The sequence below is a fragment of the Choristoneura fumiferana genome, chromosome 13, assembly GCF_025370935.1.
Source record: "Choristoneura fumiferana chromosome 13, NRCan_CFum_1, whole genome shotgun sequence".
NCBI lineage: Eukaryota > Metazoa > Arthropoda > Insecta > Lepidoptera > Tortricidae > Choristoneura > Choristoneura fumiferana.
In genome coordinates this window covers 18,678,563-18,697,227 of record NC_133484.1, presented here as the reverse complement: position 1 = coordinate 18,697,227, position 18,665 = coordinate 18,678,563, and the positions used below count along the sequence as shown (strand labels likewise).

Here is an 18,665-nt window from a genome sequence, read left to right as displayed (position 1 = left end):
AAATGAAAGAAATTGTGGCTTGTGGTATGACATATACACCGCCTATAAGTCCTATTTTAAAGCAATGCCGAAATCTCCTTATGGGGCAAACAAACAATATTGTTGAGCAGTTTAAATGCACCTAATCGCAAAATTTTATAGGAGGCAAACGAAATAACATTACTCCCTTCGTGGATCTTATGAGTCCCGTTTGCTACGCAGCTGCTACAAAAAGAAAACACCGGGAGTCTTGTAGCAACCATGAGTAAAGTATTAACAAAAAATGAAGAACTGGGGACTACACGCAGAAGTATGAGAAGAGGCAGGCAGAAAAGGCGAAAAGAAAATCAAGCCAGACAAAAAATCAAAACGAAGAAAACGTATCGCAGGAACCCGATGAACATTACGTATATCGAAAAAACCAGATATGGAAGTGTTGGAGCACTACGAAAAAGAAAACAAGCACTCTTAGCAGACTTTTCAAAAAGTAAAATAGAACTTGAAAATATCCAAAAAGATACCGTTGGCAGGCAACGAACCCTGAATGGATCAAACAACGAAAAATACGCCTTACTGCGTCAGTGTTTGGTCAAATATGTAAGAGAAGAGCTGCCACGTCGTGTAAAAATATTATAAAACACTCTTATATAGCAATTTTAAAGGTAGCGATGCTACTAGATACGGCAATGAGAAATGAGCCCATCGCTTAAAAGAGACTGAAGCTGCACTAGGAGTGCAAGTATCACCTTGTGGGCTTATAACATCCTCGAGGAACACCAGTATTTAGGGCGCGAGTCCCGACGGAGTCATAGACGAAGAAACAATTGTGGAGATCAAATGCCCAGCTTCGGCGGCAAATATGACGCCAACAGAAGCTATTTTAAAGAAAAAAATTACTTTCTGTGTGTTGGACGAAAGTGATCCTCAGAAATAAAAACTGAAGCAAAATCACAACTACTTTTATCAAGTACAAGGTCAGTTAAATATTACAAAAAAAAGATACTGTATCTTCGTTGGTGTGGACTCCAAAAGGCATATTATTCGAAAAAATCGAAAAGGATACAGGATTCTGGGAGAGCATATTAAATAAATTGAGAAAATTTTACATGGAATGCATACTACCTGAAATTATAGATCCGCGTCTACCTAGAAAGTTACCGATACGAGAGAGTTCTTAAAAATAAGCGAATTTTCATACTTGTATGTATTAAAAAAATAAAACACAATATTGTATGACTTTTTTATTTTTTATTCAATACACCCAATCTTCAATGTGTCCAATCAAGTTGATGTTGTAGTCTATAGATATTATACTTTTCACTTCTCATGCTCGTAAAGTTCGTTTTTATGCTGAGATTAAGCGACATAAAATGACTTTTTATGCTCTAGTGCATAAAATAAAATCTTTGTCTAAGACCAAGCTAATCAGGTGTCAACCAGCCACAAACAGAAAGTTTTTAACTTTTTTATTTATTTATATAAAACTAAAAATTAACCAAATCAATCAAAATAAATCAATAAAATAAAAAAATAGAATTATGTATATAGTAATTCATGAAAAATAAAAGAAACATAGTAAGTGAACCATTGTTTCCACTGTTGCTATTTCCTCGAATTAATCGAAGTAAAAAGCAGTGTAAAACTCGAGCATTAAACCCATTTTTCCCTCGACGTGTCTATCCACCCTCGCCGTACCGGAACGAACGTCTTAAATCGTAAACGTCGTAAAATGGCTCGTTTTATGCTCTTGTTGTACAATCGACTATTTCACTTCTCATGCTCGTAAAGTGCGTGTTCATGCTGCATCTAGGCAACATACAATAACTTTTTATGCTCTAGTGCATAAAGTAGAATCTTCGTCTAAGGTCAAGGCAATCAAGGTGTGAAACCACAAACAAAAGAGTTTCTACATATTTTTTTATTTTTTTACACCTAAAAATCAATCAAATCGATGAAAATAAATCAATAAAACTAATATAGTAAAGCATGAAAAATAAAAGGTACAAAATAAGTGAACATTTATTTTTACTATTGCTATTTCATTTCTTCGCAAGCGAAGTGAAAAGCAGAGTGTAAAACTCTAGCATTGAGCCCATTTTCCCCTCGACGTTTCTATCCACCCTCGCCGTGGCTCGGGTGGCTATATGAACGTCTCGGGTAAAATTGCTCGTTTTATGCTTTTGTTGTACAATATACTATTTCATCACACTTGCTCGTAAACAGTGTCGTAAGCTGCAGGCTAACTTGGTTGCAGTCCTTAATAAACCTAAGGGCCTTTTTTTGGCGTTATGAGTTGTTGCGCGTACTAATACTGCTGCGCGCGCAGGTTCTGCACGACTAGCAGGAGGACCTCGTGCACGCATGTCAGGCACATGCTGCGGGAGGCGGAGGGCGGCTGGTAGCTGGCGCTGCCAGAACTGCACCAGCGGTATCGGCAATTTTTGTAACAATAATATTTTTCTTTTACACATATACAATTTTACTCGCAAATGTGATGAAAACATTGTAAGTCGCACGGGCGGTACTATAATTATGAACATCGACCTAGTCCTCAGTCTTTGACTTTGAGCTTCTAATACTCTCGTTCGTAATTTCTTATTAACCGCCCTTAAGACATAATGTTACTATTACGCCACACCTGGCCATAATGTGAGTTTTACCGCCCGCTATGCGTATGGTAAAACCCACTTTCTGGCAAGGTGAAGACGTAAAATTGTGTACTCACCATGGGCAGTAAAAAAGTTTTACAGCGTAATGTGTAGTGTAATGTACATTTACGTTTTTGGAACGCCAAATAATATCCTAGCCGGTAGCTGCCCTCCCGCGCTGTATATATTAAATCTTGGTCTGGAGATGTTCTACTGTTATATTCTACTTAGATACTGCAATAATTTCACCATTGTATGAAGATATTTTACTGCAATATTGTTACTGTGACATGTCTCTAGCTCCGCCTTCCCGCTAGCGCGCTCTTGCTTTCTTTCTAGCGCCCTGTCTTACTCTAGGTGAAACAACAACATTTTAAAGCGTTAGCGCGTGATCTCAACGCGGAGTTGAGCGCTACTTGCTGCGACTCTTAAGTAGCATAGTAGAAATAAGCAACCTGAGATATATATGCATAGGAAAAATTCGTGTCTAGATTTCCTGTCCAGCAGTAATGTAGGGGTTATAGCACGCAGCACAGATTGCTGAGGACCTGGGTTCGATTCCCAGTGCTGTCCTTTTTCCGGTTTTTTGTGCATCCATGTCTCGGTTTGTATTTTCGGTATAAATAAGTTTTTTTGTTAATTAAAAAAATATGTATTTTTAATTAATTATTAGCGTTACTGCACATAATGTGCGGCAACACATGCTGAGTGGAGGCCCTTTTTGGTATCCTGTCGTGTCACCAAGTAACATAGTTTTAGTGCTAGTTCTAGTCTTAGTTTTAGGTGGTACTTTTGGAGCCAAAATAAACCTTTCTTTCTTTCTTTAATCAAGCTTTTGTTACTCGCTGTACTTGCATCGACATCTAAACTACATATGGTCCATTTAACAGAAAAACAATGTACTTTTCTCTGCAGTTTGTCGAGGAGAGTCGTGCCGCGAAGTCTCAGTGTTTGAAGAACGCACGTCTCAGTTCATGGTCGAGAACACCCCGGCGCAGTGCTCGCCGCCCAACCTGAGCAGTCTCAGCAGTCTCACTATCGACGAGGAGGTCAAGGTGAGACTTTTACCCCCCTGTTTCGCCATCCATTGATGATCATCGTCATCATCAGCCGGAAGACGTCCACTGCTGAACAAAGGAGGCCCTATCTTGCACGACGTGTTCCAAGTTAAAAAGGACTTGCCAAGAAAGCTAAAATCAGCAGTAACCATAAAACCCTGTTAATACACAAACACAACCTTCAATCAACGAAAATAATTTGTTGTTTACAGCCATCGCAGTTAGATGCAAAGCTGTCTGAGGAGAGCTCCAAGATTGACCTGGAAGAGAGCTCCCACGCGCCACAAGCCCTCCCCGCGAGGACCCTTGTCAGCGAACCACTCAGAGGTAAGAGGAGAAATATCTCATAAGATTTCCTTGCTTGGTCTAATCTTCTATACTAATACTAATCGGGTTTGAATCCACGATCCTCTACTTGAAAGCACGTGGGTCAAACCAGGCTATCACGACTATTCTCTGCTATTTAGAAATTCAGATTATTAATTTAAAGTCGTGTATAATGAATGGCCTTTATCGTGGATATTTGACGTTTTGCATTGAAACAAAACCTGCAACAGTATATTTTGAAGCCTGTTTTATGGAACACAACATAAACATTACATAGCTTGTTTGAGAAATAGTAGATTACTGTAGAGGCCGGGAAGAAGGGGGTTGCCGGCCAAGTAGATATAGACAGCCGAGCCTAGCGAGGTTGGATAGGGATGCGAGGCCGGCAACGCCACGTTCCGTGCTAGCTTTTCTCAAACATGACATGAAAAAAAAAAACAAGAAATCAAACTGGCGGGATGCTAGTCTCGTCGCCCTGTTGTGATTGTCTGCTGGCGCGGCGACTGCGGGCGCGGGCCGTGCTTCAGCTCGCGTTGAAGCAAAAGACGGTCGCATTGCCGGCCAGCGGCCGGGAAAGTTGTATGAAATCTCTTTGCAGGCCGCTAGAGTGATCGCGCGCAGGCAGCCGAGGCGCAGCGACTGCAGCGCTATACTTTCCATTCTATTATTTGTAACACAACGTTAATATTTTATGTCATGTTTGAGAAAAGAAGCTTGCTCGTTTCACTGGTGACCATAGGGCTGGCTCTTTCCTCGGTCAACGTATTGGCATTGCCATACAACGAGGAAACGCAGCCAGCCTTATGGGCACTGTTGTATAACTGGCTAATCAAAATGTTTAAATTTCTTATTCTTTACTATACATTGTATTCTATCTGATGTATGTATGTCACTTCAATAAACAAAGTCAAATACAACATTCGTTATCAGCACGAAACTCTATATTTAACTGAGTATATTACTTATAAAAACGATATATTCTTTATAAAAAGTGAATCTACTAGTTTTTTCCAGTATGTGCGTTTATAAATTATGAAAATCTGTGAAAATTTTCAATAGTTCACGAAGATATTTTCATACTATTTTTGTTGTGACATCGAACAGCTGTGCGTATAAATATGGCAAATAATTCGATTTCTGGCATAAAACCACTCATTAACAGAGACGGTTATTCCGTATGGAAATTCAAAATGCGTATGTACCTTATGCATGAAGAGTTATGGGAGACGATCATCGGATATTCTGATAATAGTAAAATTCCTACTGAGATAAAATCACGTAACGATCAGAAGGCGTTATCGAAAATATGTCTCACTTTAGATGGTATGGCAATAACTCATGTAAGGTCATGCAAAACAGCCAAGGAAGCTTGGGATGCTCTTTCGTCCGCTTACGAGGACAAAGGTTTAGGGCGACGTATAAGCCTCGAACGGAAACTCTACAGGTACTGTCTTGATGATTTTGATTTCAATATAGAGACGTACATAAATGCTGTCATGTCAACTGTGCAAGATTTAGCCGACATTGGCAAAATTATGGAAGATGCTTCAATAGCTGCGATTCTTCTTGGAGGTTTAAGTGCTCAATATGCACCTTTAGTAATGGCTTTGGAAAATTCCAACATAGACATTACAGTGGATTTAATTAAGACCAAATTATTGAATGAATTGAATAAACCAGCTATAGATAACCCAGGTACTGCTCTTCGTACACGAATGAACCAGAACAAACCTTCTACATCCAACCGAAGAAACCTATTGTGTGTTACGACTGCATGGAGCCAGGACATAAGCGTCCAGATTGTCCCATAAAAAGGACAAGAAGAAGAGACCCGTAAATCACAAAAATTCTCTATGTGCACTGAATGTCAATGACGGATTAGAGCGTGATAAATGGTTTATTGATTCTGGAGCTTCAGCACACATGACGTCACGAGCTGATTGGATGAATAATGTGAGAAGTTCGTCTATTGGAACTGTAACCATTGCAAATGGAGATGTACTGCCCAGTAAAGGCATTGGAGATATTTCTATCACCACTTGCGGTCAGAATACTAATATAAAGAAGATTACTGATGTAGTTCATGTACCGAACTTGAATTCTAATCTTATTTCAGTAAAGAAGGCAGTAGATAAAGGTTTTAACGTAGTTTTTGATAGAACTGGTTGTAATTTTTATGATTCTGATGCTTTTTCTTGTACAGGTGATGTAATTTTACATGGTTCTATATGTGGTGGACTGTATTCTCTAGACTGTACGGTTAACCCAACGACTCAATTATCTGCTTTTGAGACCCACTCTGATGTTTCTAGCTTCAAGCTCTGGCATAGACGACTAGGTCATTTATGTCGCATCGGAATGGATCAACTGAGGAAGGGACACGCAGTGGGCGTGGACTACTCAGAAGTCGATAAGGAACCATGTATCCCCTGCATTGAAGGTAAGCAGAATAGGAAACCCTTTAAGAAAGTTTCACATAAAAGATCAACTTCTGTTCTGGAACTTATTCATTCAGATATTTGTGGACCATTGCCTGAAACTTCATTTCAAGGCAATAAGTATATTTTATTTTTTATAGATGATTTTTCTCGTATGACTTTTGTATTCTTTATTCCTTCAAAAGCGGAAGTAAAGAACAAGTTTCGTATTTTCCAGTCCACAGTAGAGCGGGAAACAGGAGCAAAGATTAAGATATTGAAGAGCGATAATGGAAAAGAATATGTTAATGCTGAATTTTCGAGATATTTACAAAATGAAGGAATTCAACACCAAACAACAGTTCCCTACAGTCCTCAGCAAAATTCTATTGCAGAAAGAACAAATCGCTCAATTTTGGAGAAAGTAAGATCAATGCTTTCTGATAGTTCCCTTTCTCCAGCTTATTGGCAAGATGCTGCAGAGATGGCTGTATATCTTAAAAATAGGTCTCCTCACCGTGCTCTCAATGGGAAGACGGCGTACGAGAAATGGTATGCTAAAATACCAAATCTTTCTCATCTGCGTGTTTTTGGATGCAGAGCATTCATCCATGTCCCTGAATGTAATCGGAAGAAACTGGACATGAAAGCATCCGAACATATTTTCGTTGGATATTCAGAAGATCCAAGAAGTTATTTTTTCAGAGATATTAGATATCCCAGAAGACTTGTGAAAAGCAGAGATGTTACTTTCTTTGAATGTGATTTTCAAGATTTGAAAGTAAAGACAACTTGTAAGTCTGATAATAATTTAACTGAATCAGCAGTTGTGCCTCTATTGCTAAGTTCGCAAGTAAACTCGTCAAATAGTTCAGATAGTCGAACACCTGTCACAAGCGCTGTCATCGAAAATGAACAGATTCAACCTGATATTGTAGATATTATATCAGAAGATGTTCAGTCTGATATTAATGTCGTGGGGCAGTGGCATAACGCTGTTACTCCAAATGTGTCAGTTCAACCTGTTATTGCATCTTCATCAGAAGAAACTGAATCTGATACTGATTCTGTAGAACCAAGGTACAATTTGAGACCCAGAAAACCTAATTCTGCTGCCAATTGTGTATGCATGCAAACTTCATCCCCTCAGCTGATGGATGAACCTACAACTTATACACAGGCTTTGAACGCAGAAGATAGTGATAAATGGTATCAAGCTATGCAAGATGAATATCAGTCACTGCTTGAGAAACAAACTTGGGTTCTCGTTGATAGACCAGATAAGAAAGTCATACCTTGCAAATGGATCTACAAGCTGAAGAAAAATGCGCATGGTGACGTAATTAAATATAAAGCCAGACTTGTCGCGAAAGGATTTAATCAAGTTTATGGTATTGACTACTTGGAAACTTTCTCTCCAGTCGTTCGAAACTCTTCTTTACGCATGTTGTTCGCATTGGCTGCGGAAGAGGGAATGAAAATGCACCATTTAGACGTTGACACGGCATTTTTAAACGGAATTTTGGAGGAAGAAGTATATATGAGTCAGCCGGAAGGATTTATAAAACCTGGTCAAGAAGATAAAGTATGTTTACTGAAACGATCGCTTTATGGCCTCAAACAGGCTTCACGAGCATGGTATAAAAAGTTGACCGAAATTTTACAATGCATAGGTTTTAACCAAACTCCTTCGGAAGCATGTATTTTTACCAAAAAGTTTGGTAACGAGTTAATAATACTCGCTTTCCATGTCGATGACATTGTCATTTTGTACAAAGAAAATAAAACGCTAAATACTGTCATATCTGACTTGCGGAATCATTTTAGTTTGAAAGTGATTGGCAAACTTAGTTATTACTTAGGTTTAAATATACATTACAAACCTAATGAGATTAAAATATCTCAAGAAAGTTACATTCGTGATTTGCTACAAAAATTTCACATGATGGACTGTAAGAGCGTGCCTACGCCGTTGGAAACTAAAAAGTTTCTGCCGAGTGAGAAGAATGTAAGTGAATCTTCATTATCCTATCCGTATCAGCAATTGATAGGCTCACTCAATTTTCTGGCCGTTAATACTCGTCCAGACATTGCTTTTGCTACATCATATTTAAGTCAATTCAATACTAAATATGATAAAAGTCATTGGAAGGCGGCAAAACGTGTATTACAATATTTGAAAGGCACTATGGATTTGGGCATTACTTACAGGAAAGACGGTGGATGTTTAATTGGCTACGCGGATGCAGATTGGGCCAATTGTCCTATGGATCGTCGTTCATACACCGAATTCTATTTTTCTATGGCCGGGGGAGCCATTTCATGGGAAAGTAAGAAGCAAACCACCATTGCCCTGTTGTCCAGCGAAGCGGAATATATGAGTTTGTCCAGTGCGGGTAGAGAGGCTGAATTTCTGAGGCGATTGATGTGTGAACTTACTGGTATGTCAACTGTTATTACTATTTATAATGATTCACAGTCTGCCCAGAAGTTGGCATTGAATCCGGTTCACCACAACAGAACCAAGCATATAGACACAAGATTTCATTATATACGAGATTTATTATCGAACAATATTATTAATGTCGTATATATCAATACTTTGGAGATGTGGGCTGATGTACTAACTAAGCCATTGGCTCGTATCAAGCATCAGAATTGTATAAAAGGAATAGGTTTATGTTTATAATCTTGTTTTGATTACGGGGAGTATGTTGTATAACTGGCTAATCAAAATGTTTAAATTTCTTATTCTTTACTATACATTGTATTCTATCTGATGTATGTATGTCACTTCAATAAACAAAGTCAAATACAACAGGCACCCTGCCCAATAGCAGCGACATGGGTGATATTTGTAAATCTAGATTTCTAGGATTAGAGTAAGTTAGTTTTAGTTTTATTTTTATTTTTATTTATTTTCGTTCATTATTGTATATATTACGTGTTATTTATTAAAGAATTTTTCTCAAAAATGACCGTAAAAGTTGACATTATTGTTTACATATCAGAAGGTGAAGTGCATAGTTTATGGTCAGCGAAAAAATTAAAAAGTTAAAACGATTGCAGGCGCGCTAGCTCGACAATAATGAATTAGCGCGCCTGCAATCAGTCACATTTTTTTAAAGTTAAAAAGGCCATGGCAATATTGGCACAAGTCGTATACATACAGCCAAGTCTAATGGCCGGTATCAGATATTTTGTTGGAACTCCGGACTTTTTCTATTGGGTCTGAAATAGCTTGTGGTGTTTTCGGTGGAAAAACACACCTGCAGTTTATTTTTTAATGAAAAAAGGCGGGAAAGCATAAGAAAAATATTGGATTAAAATTAAATTTTACAATATAAGTATTTTGAGAAAAAGTTTATTCTATTTCAGAATTATTCACCATTTTGAGAAAAGCTTTATATTAGTCTCGGCTGGAATAGCAATTGCTGGCTTCGTATTAGTTAAACGGACTCGCAAGCTCGTCCGTTTAATACTCATACTCAGCCAGCAATTGCCTACTTCCAGGCCACGACAATAATCTACTATTATTTTCTATATAATACGGTCTCTAAAAAGAACAATGTATACGTTGCCAGGAACCCAGACACCAGGCGACACGTGCCAAGTGTACTTCACCGAGGACACCCCCGCCATACTCTCCAAAGCCGGCAGCAACTCGAACTTGTCAGCGCTGTCGATAGAGTCCGCGGCCCCCGCCAGCGACAGCAGCGGCCTCAGCGACCACGGTGACCTCCTGAGGGAGTGCATACAGAAGGGGATCGATAAGGTGAGCTCGCGGCCTGTACGTACAGTCGACCTCAAACATATCATTATGTACACTTTAGTACTTTGTCACAGTCTGCCTTCTGACAATTTTATACTTAAGTTTAATCATGAAGTGATAGTGAAAAGCTAGTAAAGTGTACCTAAACATATCTTTGACCTCGACTGTACAGTATATTGCGAACATGACATTTAATACCGTATTAACTCACAATGCTGCTGTATTACATGTAGAGGTTAGATTAAAATTATTATTCAATATTATTTTGAGTTAATACGGTATTGAATGTCATGTGCGAATTTGAAAGGCTCAATCTTTGTTACCTGTTTACCAGCTTTCTCGATAGATGGCGCTGTATCACTCTAAGTCGCTAACAGTGTAAAAGTGGTCGCAAAATATGTATTAGGTATACCATAGTTACGCTTTACTCGTCAGTTTGAAATGTATTGTTATTTCTTATAAGTAACGTGTAATGTAATATGTTTTAACATGTTATCAAATTTTTGATAATCGGTCTCTGTTTATTGTTTAAGGAGCCGGTTGTTACTTGGTGGTCGGTACGGTACAAATAGGGTTTGTTTTAATAACCCATATGCTCGTTTTCCAGCTATTTGATAAAAAAAAAGTTTGACATTTATGTATGTTTACCGCGATTATCTCGCGTTTGGCTGAACCGATTTTAAAGCGGTTTTCATAAAAGTATTTGTTGCATTTAAGAGGTTTTGGTATTTTAACCGACTTCAAAAAAAGGAAGTTCTCGATTTGACCTGTATGTATGTATGTTTGTCCGCGATTATCTCGCGTTAGGTTGAACCGATTTGAACCAACAGAAGAGTATTTAGTTACATTTTAGCCGCCGTTACATTTTAGTGCCGTTGTTCTTATTACAATGTCATTAATGTCTAATTTTGACAAAATCACGCGTCTTCGTGGATGGCACTAGGTATACCATATATATGACTAGGTATAGAAAATCCATACTAAATTTCATTTTCTACAAAAAGACGGAATGCATACTTAATTTGATCATAATCTTTCTTATGTCACAAACAGAGATTTTTCCGAACCGGTGGTGTATTTTTTTTTTGATGTTTATAAGCGCTTGTTGTAGCCTTAATTGAATAAAAATATTTTGACTTTGACTTTGAACAGGTGGTGAAAAACAAGGGCGCACCGTCGGACGTCTCGCCAATCAACACTTATGCGGACCGTGACGAGTTCTGCGTAAGTTACCCTTACCTACATGTCTAATGTATTTTCGTCGATAGTTGAGGGATACAATGAAACCCTCTCAGGTGTCAACTAACGACAAATGCGCCCTAAAATAATAATTAATTGAGTGGACGTGGTCGTCTGTTAAAGATCAGGGCCCTGTTTCTCAAAGCATATTAGTCTAATAATGTTAGTGTTTTGTCTCATAAATGTATGAAAAAATGAGACAAAACACTAATATTTTTAGACTACGACTGCCGCAACGTACAGTATCGAATCTGCAAATTTTCGTTTTTTTTAATTGTGCCATTCATAAGCGAATTAAATGTATAAAACTTTAAATTGGTCTCCTATAAATAACGTAGCATTCTGGTTGTACTGTTTATTTTTCGTACTCTTTGGCTGAACGAAATACATGAAAATATTTGCAAACTATAATTGTTTATGTTTTACAGAGATCACTACCGCCGTACCTGCGCGCGTCTACAGAGACTGTCAAAATGTCGCACGAGTTCAACCGGAACGTGCGGGATAGGTGAGTCAATACGTGGTTTATACAGTCCTTGGATAAAGTGCAATGAGGGCTAAAAGAGAGGCGAAATATCGCTAGATGGCGTTAGTATCGTGAGGTTTTTTTGACATTACGGTCTTGCTTGCAATTGGCTCATAACTAATTTTTTTTTTCCAGCCGCAGCGCGAGTTCTGAGCGCGGCGCTTGCGTGGAGAGCAGCCCGCCGCCGCCGCTGCCGCCCAAGGACACCCGCAACGCCGCGCCGCCGCGCCCACCGCCGCACGAAGCGCAAGGTATAAGAACATGTTATAAGAGAAATAGATGTGTCGCGCAAGCTTAAGTATGCGACATTATAAGCATATTGCTAGAAGAGTGGATAGGTTTTGACGTGCCTACAACCATTTCACGTAGTTGGCGCTTGGCGACAATATTTATGAAGTAAAAATAGTACCTAACTAATTTATTGAATCAGGCGTTACTTTGCGGAGGTCCATATCAATATGCTTAAAGCAATTACTTTGCTCACCCGCGACCTTGAAGGTTTCGTTCATTATCGGAATGAGAGGGCTTGGGCCGTAGTTCCCACGCGGGCCCAGTGCGGATTGGGAAATTCACACTCACCATTGAATTGCTTCGCAGGTTGTGCAGGTTTCCTCACGATGTTTTCCTTCACCGTAAAGCTAGTGGTAAATTTCAAATGTAATTTCGCACATGAATTCCGAAAAACTCAGAGGTGCGAGCCGGGGTTCGAACCCACGATCCTCTGCTTGAGAGGCCAAAGGTCAAACCACTCGGCCACCATGGCTACCCATTACGGCATCTTATTATTTACACAATATTGTTGCCTCCAGGCCGCCGGCACGAGAGCCGTCTCCCGGTGAAACTGCAGCGGAACTCTCGCGACAAGCCGCAGCCCGCGCCCGCTGCTCCACGAGACTCTTCCAGCTCCCTCAGCCTGGACTCCTTCGGCTCCACCGACCGGGAAATATTCGAGGAGACCGTCCAGGCCGGCCTCTCCAGCGTCAACCCCCGAGCCAATTACAACCTGGACAAGGCACACTCCGTCGAACGCCCCACAGAACACACGAGACACCCCAGAAACCACAAATCCCTGGACCGAAGCGACAAAATCAACCAACACAGGCCGAAAATCAAAGACCCGGACCCGGAATTCGAGAAGAACATAGCTTCAGGCGTCTATAACGTTAAAAACAGCAATAGGATCAGAAAGTTAGAACAAGATTACACGAGTCACAGTTTAACTAGATCCCCTTATTCTTATCATGGAGAGGGCTCCGGAATCCCATCGAGGTTCAGAGCGCATAGCTCCAGGTACTATGATGACGGACCGCCCAGTTTGCCCGCTAGGATCGACGAACCCAGACGGCAATTGGAAAGAAGCAACTCGCTAAGCTCCCTGAGCAACGATTCCTTCGGTTCAACTGACAAAGAAGTGTTCGAAAGATGCGTCCGCATGGGCATGTCCAAGGCTCAAAAGAAGCAAGAGAAGTTGAGAGTCAGGAGTGACGACAGGCTGGAGGCGCGCGACCATCGTTCCCGGAGGAAGAAGGACGCCAAAAGCCAAGGAGCATTAGACAAGATGGTCGGAGAAGATTCTAGGGATCGCGCCATTTTGGAGGAGGTGATAGCTCGCGGCGCGGGAGGGAACACTTCAAAAAACGCAGCGGCGCCGCCGCCGGGGCGCGCGCCCGCCGGCGGCGCAAACACAAACACACCTGGCTCTGACGCCGCGCACACACTCACACACACACACACACACACACACTCCACCGACACCAGTGAGATCAACCGCTCCAACGAGTGCCTCGCGCCGCGCTCCACTAACACCACCATAGATTCAGAGGTCAAGGACGAGCTCGACAGATCCAATGAGTCCTACGCCGACGTTCTCGACGGTTCCTGGAGTGATGACGCGGTCAAAAACTACGACGCGGGCACTCTCACGCGCCGGAAACTGGAGTGGACCGACATCAAATACACGGAGAAACACGAGGAGTCTAGACACGACACGTGGAATGATAACACTTGCCCCGATGACGTCACGTTCCCCACCATAAGCGGCTCCGTCCACATGGTATCCTCTCTAAGAAGCGAAATCGCCGATCCTGCTCTAGCACTACCCGATTTGCTGGAGAAAAGCGAGACGGTTATGTCTTGCTCGCGACCTGATCTCACCAACAAACTAGAGGATCCGACCATCTCAGATTTGCATATCACAGAGTCCAATCTCGTCAATGATGTTTTGTTGGATAACATTCCAGAACCCAGCTTCACGTCCTTAGTGGATGATGGTGAACAGAAGTTTGACTCGCTCATGGCGTCCGCTATAGAAAAGGAAGCGGCCAGACTGGCAGCGCAATTAAAGAGCTCCGCTTATGCCATGGAGAACAGTGTTACATCTCTAACGTCTTTGGACTTGGACAACGTGAAACCACCTTCACACTTGGGTAGCCTTCTCTCCCTTAGCGCTTCGGGACAATGGGATGATTCACAGTCCAAAAGGACGCAGAAACCTCGAAAGAAATCCTTGCCCGTCGCAATGATGGTTAAAAGAGCACTAACTAACTCCATGCATCAAGGAAGCTCGGAACACCTTGACAGTAACCCAGTTAGTTTCCTGGATAACGTGAAACCACCATCTGAAATGGAAAACATTGACTTGGAGAGCAGCATGATATCGGTGTGCAGTATAGTGTCTGAAGTCGCTGATAGGGAAAAGACGCCGGTAGTTTTTGACTTCAGACAACCCATACAAGATTTCCCACTGTGTCACAACTTTAACATGCTAGATCTAGACAAAGTCAACCCGCCATCTCTGTTTGACGAAATGGCCGAGTCAACCGTAGAAATAGAGCAAACAACAGCACATCAGCTGTACGATGACACTTCTAACACTTTAAACGTCGTCACTGACATACCTTCGGGCTCAGAGAATTGCACGCCCTTGCCATCTGACGTTAGCAGCGTAGAATCAACTCCTAAGAGGCAAAGGGATCCTAAGTACCTGACGCCGAAAGAAAAAAGAAGTGCCGCCAAGGACAGATATCAAACGTACACCATCATCGACCCTTCATCAGAAAGCGACGTAGTTCTACAGGTGGAGTCCGAAGAATTCGTCACTTGGACTAAATCGGAGAGTGACCGCTCCGACGAATACGTCACCGCCAACTCTGAAGCCAAGTCCAAGAGGAAAATGAGCGCGAAACAGCGACGGCTAGAGGACAGGGCTAGGTACCAAACACAGACCGTCAACATACACAGCATCATCCAAGAAACTAAGACGGTGGACCCGCAGATAGAAAGCTTGAAGCAACGGCTGGCAGCTAAGAAAACTATTAGGCAAAAACGTCTGGAAGACGCAGAAAGGTTCCGAACGAGAACCCTCAGCGAAGACATCCCCCCTTCGCCTACCTTCGTTACTAAAGACGCTAACTTCGAAAACGTGGAAACCACTACAGGCTACGACAGCCTGTCTTCCAACGAACTGAGCCACCAACAAATTATAGATGAAAGACAGGACGATGTATTCAGAGAGACGGACAGCGGCCACACCGAGGACGATTTCGAATTAAACTCTACCCAAATGCAAACCTACACCAAGAGCTTTAGAAACTATTTACCCGTCATAGAAAGCCCGGCTGCTGTTGATATCTGCGTGGTTAACAATTTGAAGAATATAGAAATGACAGCGTCCTATAGGAGGGCTTTGGAAAGTGATAAACTCCAAAATCCCAGCAGTAGCGACTTCGCGAGCTACGAGGGAGATAGCAACTCTGACAAAGTGCAATCGGATTCCGAAGAGGACGAGCCCCCGCGGCCTAAACCTAAAATAACTAAACCAGAAAGACGAGACGACAGTCTAGACTCTAACGATTCCCACGAAAAGGAAGAAGCTAAGACTATTAGGGGCAGAAAGAAAGCGGCTTACGTCTCTCCTTACAGGAGAAGCGTTCCTCCCGCTAAGAAACCTACTCCAACATCAAAAGCCCCTGTCAAGCCACCCGCGAAACCCCTTGCGACCCCCAAAGCTCAAACAAGTGCCAAAGCCTCGAGCAAACCCCCTACGGCTTCCAAACCTCCGAGTGCTAACACGTCGCCCAAAAAGACTTTGAACAAGTCCCCTTCGAAAACAGCTCAACAGAAAACTGTCGCCATACCTTTAGTGGCAGGCAAGCCGCTGCCTCTGGAAAGACAAGGGACGTTCACCAAAGAAGAGAGCTCCGTGCCGGCTAAAGATTTGCCAGTACCAGATAAAAAGCCTGCAGTGTCTCGATACGCTAAGACTCCTCCAAAATCGGCAGCAAACAACACATCTCCGTCGAGACTACCGCAACTCAATCGATACACGCGACCGCCTCTAAAAAAGAGCGGGAGTGGTGACAAACCTCCGCCTAAGAACACCAAGCCTACTATGAGAAACTCTGCTTCGAATCACAGTTTGCACAGCAACGATAGCGCAAAAACCGTCACCTTAGCCTCACGAGGCTCCCGGCAAGGCAGCACATCCAGCGTCAACTCGGTCCAGTCTTCCAAAATATCCGCCAAAGACGTGGAAAGCAAGATAGCCAATCTGTGGAAGAAAGTGGAGCAGAGCAAAAAAGTAACCGCCAAGCCCGACAAGCGAGTGTGGATTGAGAGCGACAAAACAGAAACGCCTAAGCTGATTCGAAGTTCCACCTTCGAGGGTCAGCCGAAGCAGACCGTGCCAACGGCCCCGAAACAAAAGACTGCCATAGGAATCAAAGTGTCGCAGATACCCAGTTTGAGGCCGAAATCCACGCCGTCTAAAATAAGTGCACCGACTGTTAAAAAACCGGCGCTCTCGCGAGTATTCACGCGCAAACCAGCCAACGGACAGGCAACGTAAAATTTTGTGTAATAAACTAAAAAAACTATTAAAGTTGCATGGTATTGTGTACGTAAACAGTTATCGTGTTAGGGCGTAACTTGGAATATTTATTCACTGTCATTATTGATGGAATGACAGAGAAGTTTGTATCAACAAACAGACTTAAAACAGAAATGTTTTTGAGCAGACGTCACAAAATGTGTGAGTTTGATTGCGAGGGGTGATAATAAAAATGTTTGTTATCAAGACTTAGGCTAGTTGATTATTGTTTGTATTTGCCCAACGTTTGACCAAGACTTCTAGATCGATCAGATCTAGAAATAGATGAAATCGCGCTTTTCCTGTGTCAGACTTTGGACTTATGAAAAACTTATCCTTATTTAAACTAAACCGTTCATGATCATGAGTATCAGTGAAACCGGATGTTTTTGTCTATAGTTTATTTTCTTTTGTATATTCGTTGCATTTATTTGCATTAGGGATGTGACAAAACCCTTTTTGACTGCAATTTTAGTTTCTTAAGATATCACTTATTATAAATTAATAAATCGGCGGATAGCTACGGAACTCACACAACAACCCCTGGCACTTCCCATGTGTAGGTAGATATGAAATCTAGTAGTTATTTTTATTTTGACAGATTTTATAAAATAATTCAAGTTTTAAGACGCTTTATACTTAACCATTAAAATATGCAATTTAAAGTAAGTCAATACTAGTAACCATACTTATGTTCCTATGTTGGCCAAAAAATTTCATGTAATTAAGTCGAGAAACATGAGTTTTCTCACCAGAATTACATTATGTTTAATGTAATTTATCATCTCGATGTAAATATTACACAAAACTTAACATAGTAGGTACCTAACACAGTTTGTATATTTTTCATAATGTTACGATAACGTTGAAATATAAAAATGTCATGTAGCTTTGGAGTAAAAATTGGGGGCAAAAATGGTGTTTGCCTCATTTTTTTACGTCTAGTCAGTTTTTAATGTTAGGTAAGCTAATGTAGTTCATAGGGAACACGCATTTCCGAACTTGTATCCTTTTAATTTACTCGTCACTAGTAGAATCGACTGTTATACTAAATCGAAGGTGATACTTAAATATTTCAATTGCTTGAGTTAATTTACGATTGCATACGTAGAAACATTGTGGTTGAATTTTCATGTTCTCCCGTATATCCGTAAAATGTTTTAATGAAGTTATTATGAACTAAGACGACGCTTTACCTGTATAATGGTGCGAGAGTCTGCTTCAATATCATTTAGCGCAAACGACATGCTGCCTGTTTAGACAGTCCAACCCGACCCAGTCCCATTCTTTCAAAAGAAAAAAATATGTCAAGTTTATGGTAAACTTCGAGTTTTGAACAATTGGGACTGTATTGTGATCGGTTGAACTAAAAAGGTTTTTTAATTAAAATTTAAAGTATAATAAAGTTTTTGTAACTTTTTAGTCCAATCGGTCTTTGGCTAGCATAAATCCTTCTCGTGTTGTAGTACTGATTTTTCTATCGTTATATGTATTAAGTGCGACCATAGCATAATATACTTGGTTATCCGCTGGTTTGGTAGGCCATTATTCTGTTACGCCAGTTAGTTAAATAAAATATATGTAAGGTGCGTATTTTGATGGTAATAAATGATATTTACCACATTTATAGAGGTTTATTTTATTTAAACAGTAGTCTGATAGTTGGAGTGATAGAAGCCCAATATAAAAATAACTAAATTAATTCCTTCATAGGTAGATAAAATATAATGTAAAATCACAGAATAAAACTGATTAATTTTGTAGTAGCCTATCTATGGATAGGGTTTTGTAGGTACTATGACGAAAGTTAAGTTGAAATTTTAACTAACTAA

At 40.9% G+C, this 18,665-nt stretch overlaps 1 protein-coding gene across 1 annotated transcript in view; it reads left to right on the top strand.

Moving 5' to 3' along the window:
- The window catches only part of LOC141434244 (uncharacterized), a gene marked incomplete in the record, with an annotated part of 104,394 nt that extends 85,936 nt beyond the window's left edge, over window positions 1-18,458 (top strand). The window contains 7 exon segments of the mRNA XM_074096627.1: window positions 3,543-3,682; window positions 3,898-4,012; window positions 10,014-10,204; window positions 11,354-11,425; window positions 11,869-11,948; window positions 12,102-12,217; window positions 12,776-18,458. Coding sequence (XP_073952728.1) covers window positions 3,543-3,682; window positions 3,898-4,012; window positions 10,014-10,204; window positions 11,354-11,425; window positions 11,869-11,948; window positions 12,102-12,217; window positions 12,776-16,812 — 4,751 coding nt within the window.
- Window positions 18,459-18,665: the final 207 nt, after the last annotated feature.